This window comes from Corylus avellana, chromosome ca8 (genome assembly GCF_901000735.1).
Source record: "Corylus avellana chromosome ca8, CavTom2PMs-1.0".
In the NCBI taxonomy this organism is placed as follows: Eukaryota; Viridiplantae; Streptophyta; class Magnoliopsida; order Fagales; family Betulaceae; genus Corylus; species Corylus avellana.
The window spans coordinates 5,810,411-5,822,689 of NC_081548.1; the positions used below are offsets into that span (position 1 = coordinate 5,810,411).

The 12,279-nt window shown below is 38.2% G+C and overlaps 1 protein-coding gene across 1 annotated transcript in view; it reads right to left on the reverse strand.

The window, feature by feature from the left end:
• Nucleotides 1–12,279, reverse strand: part of LOC132190698 (uncharacterized) — a 122,308-nt gene that overhangs the window by 68,637 nt on the left and 41,392 nt on the right. The window contains exons 13-17 of the mRNA XM_059605742.1: nt 4,869–5,022; nt 4,346–4,713; nt 2,245–2,696; nt 1,820–2,161; nt 967–1,191 (exon numbers count right to left, since the gene is read on the reverse strand). Of these exons, the coding sequence (XP_059461725.1) occupies nt 967–1,191; nt 1,820–2,161; nt 2,245–2,696; nt 4,346–4,713; nt 4,869–5,022 (1,541 nt within the window). The remainder of the gene's footprint in view (nt 1–966; nt 1,192–1,819; nt 2,162–2,244; nt 2,697–4,345; nt 4,714–4,868; nt 5,023–12,279) is intronic.

Consider the following 12,279-nt stretch of genomic DNA (forward strand, 5'->3'; position numbering starts at 1 on the left):
CAAGAATGATTGGAAAGTGATCCGAGCAAATACGAGGGAGCCTCTTCTGCCTCGCCCCTGGAAACCAAGCTTCCAAATCTGGGGAAACAAGAAACCGATCAATCCTAGACCACAAGGGAGGATCTTGAGAAACCGACCAAGTGAAAGCACCCCCAACAAGAGGAAGGTCCATGAGCCCTTGTTCAGAAATAAAATTAGAGAAACCCATCATAGCAGAATCTAGACGAGCTCCACTTGATCTTTCACTAGGGAATCGAGTCACATTGAAATCTCTGCCAATACACCACGGCAAATTCCACCAACTAAGAACGCCAGCCAGCTCATCCCAAAGAAACCTCCTATCCCTATCAAAGTTAGGACCGTACACCCCTGCATACGCCCAAGCCGAGAGATCGACCACATTCTTGAAAGACACGGCCAAGGAGTAAGTCCCTACACAAACATCGACTTTCTCCACCACCCTAGTATCCCACATGATCAAAATACCACCCGAGGCCCCACAAGAATCCAAACAACACCAATCCACATGATTTCGCCAAACTGAACCTGAAACACCAACCCACCCCCCTTTTTTTCTTACCTCTTTACATGTATGCCCAAAACACAATGGAAATGGAAATAGAAACAAACACCAAACTGAACCTGAAACAAGTGGGTTTCCCAACCCAAGGTTCCACCACTAGACCTTTAAAACAAACCAAGTTCTGATGGTATTTTAGAAACCATCAACCCTAAAAGCTTAAGTAGTCAGGATGTGAAACAATTATATATATCAAGTAGACACTAACTGTGCAACGATTTTAAACTCTTAGATATAAAATAGCACGGGCTAACAAGGAGAAGAGAAGAACTGCTTCACATTTGAAAAACCAAATCAAAAAGAGAAGCTGGTCATAAACAATTATATATGTGTATCTCAACTATCAGCAAGCATTCATCACAATAATGGAAAAGACCCATACATACTTGAGGACAAGCCTAGCAGCCAGCTGTTTATCCTTCAACCGCAGGCAATACTGCCAACTATTGCTCCAGACGTTATGGCCGCCATACCCTTGAGGTTGTCCAGAGATTGAATGGCTTTCTTCCCCACGTTCAATGAGTAGTTGAAGTAAACGGTCTGATGCTCCATTACTTAGAAAGCGATCCGAAAGTGCAAGAGCATCCATTAGCTTTCCTTCATCAATCAACCTATCAAAGAGAACAAAGAGTGCCAAAAACATTATTCTAATTATTGGGGAAGAAAAAAGAACAACAACCCACTAAAACCTAAAACCTAGCCCCCGCGCCCAACCCCAAAAGAAAATAAATGGGGAAAAGAATGGTGAGGAAAATTTTTAGTAGAATATGCCACTAATTTTGTTTATTTTGTCGTGTCTAACACATATTACATGCAAATTAGAAAAATGAAACTGCATGTTTCTGACCAATATCCCCTGAAGAACTACATAAAAGAATTCCTAGAGGCTTAAAATGCAATTCATAATAACACAGAAACTTTCTACTAATATCTAGGCTTTGATGCATCTTCATTTGTTTCTTTTTTACTTCCATCAACAGAGCCATCTTACAATTCTTATTGTCATTTTATCCGTCATATACAAGGGTCGAATTTACCAGATATAGCTGAACAAGAAATTCACCGAAGGATCCTGGTTATTATTACATTTCGAACGAGTATATTAGGACACATCACACTTGAAAATCATATACAACAACGGAACAAAGATGACCAAAGAAGATAACTGAGAAGACCAAAAAGTGAACTATTGATATATAGTTAAGGGACACTGAAACAAGAGATAATTAGCAGTGATACCGTTCAACGGCTTTCACATAGGGTTCTTCATTCTCCCAATTGAAAGAAAGAAAAACCGTAGTATCAAGATCAGCAACCTCAGATTTTGATGAATCATGCCAAGACTCAGGAGCTGCAACCCGCTCACCAATGGAGTTTTGCAAAGCTGTTGAAATATTACTGGAAACAATGTCATCAACTTCTGACTCTGTGTCATTGTCATGCTCGCGGAGTCTCTTAACAGCAGATCTTGCTTCAGGTTTAAGCTTGGCATCATCAGCTGTTTGATTGGTTGCTACGGCAAATTCTGAGACTCGATGAAGGTTAGTTTGCATTTGTATCCATCGATTTAAAGTTGGGAACCTGAACATCAAAATACAAGGTTAAACTACATGACCATAATGTAAATCATCAGGTGTAAATTACTCCCCCAGCGTGTATCTTACCTCTCAGATTGATCGAGTGCAAATTCATAAAATAACCTGTCAGCATCAGGTGCCTGAAGCAGTCCATCATTGAAAGAAGATTCACTGCCAGAGTACAATATACTGCTCCCAAAAACAGATGCTAGGACAGCCCTCACTGGAGACATTTTAACCAAATGTTTTACTATATCTAATTGGAGAGGGTATAGCGGGATTCCAGGTGTTGCCGAGGAACGGGTGTAACAATTGGGTTTAGCTTCTTTAGATGAGGGGGAGAGTGCTCTATTTTCAGAGCCGCTCTTATGGCAGGCAGGAATGACAGGAATGCAGGCCCATCCATGACCAGATCGTGGAGGATAAACTGGAGGTACACATGCAGAAATCACTTCATGCACAAAATCAGCACCCATAATTTCAGCTACCTTTACAGCTGCATCAGTGCTGCCTCGATCAAAGACCAGACGAGTTAAAAGCTGCAAGATACAACAATAAGACATCATCATATTTATGATCCTAGGGAAATGTAGATATGCTTACTCCTTAAAGCATTAACATGTAATTGAGGCTCACTGAAAACTTATGTTGTACTTTAGAACCTTACTTCCTACTTGTCTTTGCTGAAGTTTAAGCCAGATCAGCCATTACATATATAGTTATCCGCAGGCACGTAGGGGTAGGATTTCAACGGTATTAAAGCAAAAGTTAAAGAACTGTTGACAGTTTCTGTACTTAAAAGATATCACTGTGTTACAGTTGAATTTGAATCTAGCTAATCAAAATTTCTATTTCACTCATACATAAATAACCATTCTACCCTTATCTATATAAAAATAAAAAAAATAAAAAATAAAAAACATACAAAATCACTCTACACATGGTTTACAATTAACAGGATAAAATCATATTTATTGGAAATATAGAGCTTGACCTATCAATGCTGTGATTCAATGACTGGCCAACTGAAAAGAAAATAAATAAATAAATATATAAATATATATACACACACACACAGTATATTTTAGTAACATGCAGAAATTACCACAAATAATAAAAACCAAAATTTAAGCATGCAATAAGAGGGCATTCCCCAAATATATCATCAGTGTCATCATTCATAGAAACCAAATTCCTTGGTTATGTTTGCCAATGCATTGTATACTTGTTTTTTGTATTCAGTTTGAATTTCTCAGTCTTCTCACACACCTTAACAAACAACTCAAAATTCAAGATACTTCCCAAAATGCAAAACATTTCTTATAAAACTGTATTCTTACCTTATTGTAGTGATATTTTGACAAATCAGGTACTCAATTTTACAGGGGTATGAGATAACTTATTATTATTATTTTTTTTTTTTTGAAAAAAAGAAGGATTAGAGTATTTGCGTGGCCACCCAAAGAGGAGGAGGGGTGGCCGTGCAGCCACTCTCTTTTTTTTTTTGAATTTATAAATTTTTTTTTAAGTAAAGAGTACAGCTCCACAACTCTATGGGTTTTCTCAAAATAAGCAAATGTACTCCATAGAAGACATTTTCTCAAGTATGGACCCACCAAAATACATTTCTAAAAACACTTCTTACCTTTTTGTCACATCAAAACACCAAAATCCCAAAGCACCTAACCAAATACATTAACAAACAAAACCCTTGAAATTATGTTTGCTTGAACATTATTCATGACGTGAAAAACTAATAATTGAATAGGCATATATTCAACTTGTAAAAATATGTAATATATGTAGGGCAAGTCAACAGGTAGGACTTAAATAATTATCACGTAGTGTCATGATTCCTCATCGTATAAACTTTTGTGTGCAAGCATGTATCTGGTCAGTGTTTACACAAGTAAATTTTTGTGGAATAACATATTAGGACATATTCTTCAGTTCCAAAGTGATGCACTCTAACATGCAGGCCATGCTAATGATGTATTTTTCATCTATATTATTTCTCCCCAATGTTTAGAAGAAAGTCCAAATTTATTCTACACCATGCCCCTTATCACTCTGGAAGGCTTCCAGAAGCATTTCCATTATTCGAAAAATTACCCCACAATGCAATTGGAGGCAGAAATATCTGTAAACAAAAAAATGAAGATAATCTTCAAGAAATAAAAGATCTTACATCCTTAGGCCATTCGAACACGAGTGAAAAAAAGTTGAAATCATGAGTTGTATCAGTCCCATCAACTATGTCACCAATCGCAGCAATATGGAGAATAAATTGTGACAGATATGTTGTGGGCTTGGTACTTAATGGACCAAACAATCTCTTCCCAGAATCTTTGATATCATAGCCAACAGACTGTGCCCCAGTTTCCCCAGCCATTGAACTTAAGGGTTTCTGTTTCACAGCTCTTAATCCAAGCCCAAGAATCCCATCCTTTTCAAAATTAGAGAGAACCTTTCTATCAGAATATGGGCCTTCCCCTTTAGGAAAATTGGGTTCTGTTTCTTCATCAGCAACAGCCCTTGCAAGATTATGAAGTTTACCTACAATTTTACAGGATAAAGACACCTTAAGCCATATGGTAAATAGTAAAAGTTTAGCCTATAGCTCCCCAACTCAAAAAAATGGAAGTCCGAAAAGAAATTTCAGTAGTCCATAACAGACCCTACCCCAAAAGAAAGTCAAATGGAAAAAGTACCGCTCAAAAACTGCCGCTTGCCCCTGTGAGCATCTTCAATCATCTGATGTAGCATACCAAGAGCACGTTCTCTTTGCCCCTGTCGGTGTGTCTCCTTAGATGAAGAAATGATAATATCCCCAGACAAAAAGGCCAGAAGGGGAGGAGGGTTATCCTGGAGCAGACCATGGAACAGGATCAATAACCAAATAAACATATTCTTACCGACAGTTTGTAAAAGTTCTATAATAAAAATTTAAGATTGACATAAATACGGAGAGAATTCTCTATACAGATTCATGTTTCCTCAGTCAATTAAAACTGGAATTTTCGAACGAGTTCCCACTCTGCATATTCATAACCACACCAGTAGTAAATGGGCTGACAGAAACTCCCTCTCCAAATATTAAAAAAAAAAAAAAAAAAAAAAAAAAATGCATGCATGAATAATCTTGTACCTGTTCCAAGAACTCAAGTAAACGCTTGAGGACACGCCGTGAAACAGAAATCACTCCAACTTCAAGGATTTGATCCCAGTATGTGGATCCCATCTTTGGAGAACTTCCCGGATATATCTCAGATAACATAACTTGCGCCTAGAGATATACAAGTTAATGCATAATGTTAAATAACAACACAGCACAACATCTAACTAGTAGGGAACTATGGCTAAAAACATCAAAAGACGAAGTAAAAAGAAACCATTCCAAAAAATTATTGAGATAAGGAAACTGAAAAAAGTCAAGATGTGGCAGATGCAGGTATAAAAATTCAATAGTATTATATTCCCTACAAGCAAACAAAGTCATCAGTGATCAATGATAACAACAAGGGCAGATCATACTCTTTCAAAAACTAATATTGTTCTTGCATATTAACTTCCTACTTAAGAAATGAATGCCTGCATCTTGAAAACGTTTACGGGATAAGCTTTGTGAAAGGAAATTAATAACATTGGTGACAATTTTTGTATTCGTTCAATATGAATCACTAAGTAGTACGAAAACAGAACCAAAAAAAAAAAAAAAAGACCGGGAATAATATTAATTTCTCACAAAAGTTTAAATAGCATGAAACTGGTGCAACTGTCATTCCATCAAAAATTCCTCGACATTTTCTTAAAAACTCTGCTTATTTACTGGGGATCTAGAAAATCAAAATAGTACTTGAAAACCAAGACAAACATTATTAGAAGAAAAAGAAATGTCATCATATGACTACAGCCACACCAAGTAAGAACTATATATTTGTAGATAAGTGAGCCATACCTGAGTCAGAAGCTGTTGGGACATCTTTGCTGACCTTGCAGAAGTAGCAGCAACATCAATACAAAGAAGAATCTGCCAGGAAATACACATACATCAGCCTATAATCACATAAAAAGAAACTTGGGTATTCACTTTTTACAGAGATTCAGAATAGGGGAATAGAGAATTGACATTGTGAGCACTTACTGCAGCCAAAGGACCTAACTGGGAGCGTAAAGAGGCAAAATCTAGATCTTGTACTGCAGAAGTTCCATCAGCAGCACGAGAGACTACATCTTCTACCTGGAAAAGATAATGTGTGAATATATATATATATAGTTTGTGAGAAACAATAAAAAATAAAAAATAAAAAAAATAAAAATAAAAAGGGCAAAAATCATAATTTCACATATGAGAGGAAAATTAAAGGAAAACTGCAACCAAGACAATATTCATTCAGAAGTAAACAAGAGTACTCAAATACTGAAACATTAATATTGTACCTATAGGATGGTTTGGTAGGAAATATCAACTTCTAAGATAAGACAATCACCTCTAGACCAAGTATGAAGGCTTTTTGTGTCCAAGAATAAGTGTCTTTGGTAGTTTATTATGCTACTAGTGCCTTAATTCTATTTTATAATTGCCATTTTTTTTTTTAGTTTCTTCAGTTAGGGTTTTTCTATAATTTCAGAATCTAATAGACAAACAATCACCATCTCCACCAAAATAGGGTTTGAAAGGACCATTGCAAAGAGCATTCAATCACTGTCCTTCTTCAAGTACATCCTTTAAAAGAAGCCCAAATTTTAACCTGAAATTGACTTTGAGAAAAGCCAACCTCTCAAGATACACACCTTGAACCAGGCCTCCAACCAGCACTGATAATGCAGACCAGAATCCCCTTTTTGTTGGTATGAAGGCCAGTATCTCACTTGCATAAAACCTAGGGGGACTACTGTTCCACAAAAGGAAAACTATGGATTAAACATGGTACAGTAACGACGTAGTCGGAGGACATGGACACTTCGAATTTATAGTAAAATAAGATAATAAGACCCAGCAAACACTTTGTCGCATCACTTCAATACAGATACAGTAACGATCGTAGCCTTCTCTGGTACGTTCTAGTGCATCAGGATCGAATTGGTCATAAACATGGTAGGGTGCAGCTCTTGGAAAAGCCCAGCATACCCCTGATTGAGATGGGTCTCCAAGCTCTCCCTTTGCCATTTGGTGTTGCATCTTTAAGAACCACCTCATTTATCCTGATTTGCGTAACTCAGACACTTGTTTCTGAACCAAAACATCTTATGAGAAGTCATCAGACCCATAGCTTTAGTCTTTGAAAAGCCATGCAATAGGTGCAGCACCGATTATACGCTCTAACCTCCAACCATTGGGAGGCACCACCAAACCCTTCATCTAGAACTGCAAATGTGATTAACAAGTGTCCCACCCAAAGATAGGCACTTGATAAATAACAATATGTATTGCTCTTACTCATCCAATATTTTATTTTATCTCCTTTAACTTAAGCCCAAAATGCGAAATTCCAATACTAATCTTCATGACAACAACTCTACCCCAACTTTTTGACATATCAGTAGAGTCCTAATGATCAATTCTTGTTTGTATCTTATCTTACCAACTCTAGACTCGCCTACATTGCAGTTTGAATGTCTGACTCAACTAAGGTTAAGCCCAAATTCCTCATTTCTCTAACACTCTTTTCAGGAAAATCCCCAGCTTAGTCCCTGTATATTGTTTCTACACTGAACTAACCACGCTATTTCAAACTCTCCAGTATCATGGAGAACAAGGCCTTGGCACCTTGATTCTTTGAACCAACAGCTTCCACTTATTACAGTATGAAATGATGAAGGCCAAGGGCTCACACAACATTCGAGAATCTCCCACATGACCAAAAGCTCACAGAATACTTGAGAAATATCCCACATAATGAGATGAACTACCACTCCTCAGTTAAACATACTGACAGGTGTAGTGGGAAATGTTTCAAGAGCAATTGCTTTGCAAAACAAGAGAACACTAATTCTGTATAATTTGCTGTACCAGGCCTAATTGAGTCTAATTCCTTCCAGATCTGCATATTGCAGAATACTGATCAACTCCCCTGTCGAACCAAAACAAGTGAAAAACCAGTCAGGCTCTAGCCCAACACCTACTACAGGGCCCTAAGACCAAGAGAAACACCATTCCTTTGCCAACTATAAAGGAAGTCTACTCTGCAGCCAACAGTTTAACCAGGTATGGCTGCAAATTTAGCTTTTCAAGTAACAGTTTTCTTATAGACAACAATGACCATCATAACTTTCACTTGCTACCTCTAGTTTTTTATGCATCCAATAACAATATATGAAGTTATCCCCTAAAACAACCTTCAATAATGATAGGGAAACAGCAATCACATTGATGAGAAATATGGTTCAGTTACATCATTTGCTAAAAGCTATGGGAAAATAAGAAAGGTCAAAGGGGTGACTAGTGCATCAAAGAAAACTTCAAGAACAGAATCAAATATAAACCATGGAATTTCTTTTTTTTTATAAGTAATGTTGTATATATCAAAAGTGTAGAGGGGCACAACCCTATTATACAAGAAGTATAAAAAGAGAGCGCCTAATTAGAAGGTGAGAAAAGAATAAGAAACTCAGAAAAACTAGTCACTAACGGAGCTAACCATGGAATCTCTGATGGTATGACATGTGACCACATACCTCGACCAAGTGACTGGGCAGGAAATATGTCCACCAATTACTAAATAATGTTATATTACTGGAAGTGCATTCGATAGGCTAAATTCGGTTAAGGCCAAATCACACATTACCAACCAAAAGTTAGATACTATAACAGCCTCCAATGTTTACATCTACAGTTCCATTTAAGTAGAGTTTAAAAGAGAGAGAGAGAGAGAGAGAGAGAGAAATACTTGTAGATGTACAACAATATACAGATATTAATACTTTGTGAAAGCATAAAATCTAGAATTAAATAATTGAACAATCTGAATCATACAGATGCTCTTCTGAAGGCACTATCGACCCATTCAACTAATTCAAGGGTAGCTTTGTCTTCAGCGGATAACGAAAATCGATGAACTGCTTCTTCTCCAATGTCATACTTTGCTCTTTGCATGCAACTGCACAGTAAAAGAACATAATTGTACTCACCTTAGCACAATAAGGTATTGACATCATCAGTTGACCAATTAAAAGATAATTTACTATCTGTTGGATATCTAGCCACTTTCAACAATTCTCTACAGTTACGGATGCAAGACGCCTCACTTGGGGTCCTCATCCGATGTCTAGCTGGCCACAAGACCCAGAAATCAAGTGCAATCACATAAAAACTGCTTTGCCCCTAGCCTGACCCTTCAATTTTAATAATTTCAATCAAATCTGCCCCCGACCCAAGCAAGTATATTCAGGTCCAACCACAGAGATGGGTTAGGGCGAACTCAACTAAAAGTACTAAATGCATATAGACATTATGGATAAGCTAGCGCATTTATATACACAAACACACACACAAAGAAAGAGTAAAAAAAATTTTTGATAGGTAATATCAATGTATATAAAAGCGCAAAGGGGCTCAACCCATGTACACAGGAAGTATACAATAGAGCCCACGTATGCAATAGCTATTAAGCTGAAAATAAAGCACATAAGTCTAAAAATTCCACAAGCGTTGAAGCTTGCGACGAATGCCACATTACTCTCCATGAGAACAGTGTTTAGAGCACCCTTTTCTTCAACTCTATAAGTCCAACATCTCGGTCCTCAAAACTCAGTGCATTCCTTTCTCTCCATAAGCACCACATTACACATAAAGGGGCCATTCTCCAAATTTGCAAAACTATACGATTACCCCTTTGTCCTCTCCAACTTCCCAAACAATCCTTCATCTTACTTGGCATCACCCACATAACACCAAACAACTGAAAAACCATGTTCCATAGCTCTATAGCAACCTCACACTGCAATAATAAATGATCAATTGATTCACCACTATACTTGCACATACAACACCACACTGTCACTATAATGTTCTTTTTACGTAAATTGTCCAATGTTAATATTTTACCCAGAACCGCTATCCACACAAAAAAATCCACACTCGATTGAACTAAATCAAATTCTTTACCCCTAATCCCCCCACCTCCATCGGCATGCAAACCTTGGACCAGTTTACCAAATGAAACTTGAATTCGTCACCTACACCTCCCCACAAGAAGTCTCTTTGTAATTTTTCTATTCGCTTCGCCACTCTCACTAGAATCTGAAACAGAGATAAATAGTACGTGGGTATGTTAGAGAGAGTGCTTTAATCAACGTTAGCCTACCACCCTAAATACATCCGCTTCCACCCTGCCAACTTAGTCTCCATCTTCTCAATGACATTGTTCCATATGGATGGATCCTTATAATGAGGACCCAAAGGTAAACCCAAGTACGTAAATGGTACCAAATCCACACCACACCCAAGTATTCTTGACAAACCTTCCACATCTCCCCACTCACCTTTGGGGGCAATAACAGACTTTGAAAATTTATTTTCAACCCCGAAACCACTTCAAAACACAGCAGAAAGCATCTCAAATTACGAAGCTGTTCCACCTTTGGCTCGTAGAAGATAAGTGTGTCATCCGTGAATAATAAGTGTGACACAACCATTACCTCAAAATGCCACGAACCCACCGAAAATCCAGCCATAAGATCTCTCTCCACCGTTGCATTCATCATCCTGCTAAACACCTCCATCACCAACACAAATAATAAAGGGGACAAAGGATGCCCTTGTCTCACTCCTCGAGAACTACTGAAGAAGCCTGCAGGCGTACCATTAATAACGGATAAACGTACCGTAGAGACACAATGATAAATCCAACCTCGCCATCTTTCCCCAAAACCACACCTCTCTAACATATATAGTAGAAATTCCTAGTTGACATGATTATAGGCCTTTTCCAAATCCAGCTTGCAAATAAGACCTGATTGCCCAGATCAAATCCAACTATCCACACATTCATTTGCCATTAAAATAGAGTCCATTATTTGCCTACTTGGAAGAAACGCATTTTGCGTATGTGACACAAGCTTTCCCAACACCGAGTTCAACCAACTAACCAGGACCTTCGAAATTATTTATACACCCCACTTACAAGGCTATTAGGGCAAAAATCCTTGATCTCCACCGCTCTAGCTTTTTTTGGAATAAGCACAACAAATGTAGCATTAATGCTCTTCTCAAATTTTCCACTCTCATGAAATTCCTTGAAAACCGCCATCATGTCCTTGACCACCCCCCCAACATTTATGAAAGAAGGCCATAGTGAACCCATCAAGGCCGAGTGCTTTGTCGCCCTTCAACTTCCTCACCACCTCCCATACTTCATTGTCCTCAAAATCTCACTCCATCCAAAATCTCACCTACTAAACACCTGATTTACCAACAAAGGGGCTAAAAGCCTAGTTGGTCTCCCCTGATACTATTTAGAATACAATGTTTTATAAAAATGCACACTATGATCCTGTATAACTACTGGATCCTCTATCCTGCTCCCATCTACCATCATGGCAGCAACTGTGTTATTTCGCCTATGCGAATTGGCCAACCTATGGAAGAACTTCGTATCCCGATCTCCCTCTTTCAACCCCAATGCCCTAGATTTCTACCTCCAACTCACTTCTTCTTGATAAAGAGTCTTCTCTAGGGTGCTAGCACACTCTTCTCGTTTAATTCTCTCCTCCTCCGTTAAAGCTCTACTTTCTTCAATGCGATCCAGCTCACTCAATCCCTCCATCTCCTTTTTCTGTTTCCTTATGTCTCCAAACACCTCCACTTTCCACTTATTGAGATCACCTTTCAAAGCTTACAATGGAAAACACCAAACTAAAACAAACAACAGCCCACCACCAAACCTAACCCAACCAACAAAACCCCTCAAAGAACCAGAAGCCCTAGAACCCAAAAACCCACAAACACCTTAAGCCACGCTAACCGACATGAGCCTTGCCTTTTCCCTGCCTAGAGGACGCTCCTACAGAATCATAATTAATGGAGCATTCTAAGTTCAAAAGCTCCCTTCTACCTCTAGGATTCGAGCAAGCACCCATTTCCTCCCCAAGATGTACCTCTTCAATGGATGTGAAGAGAGC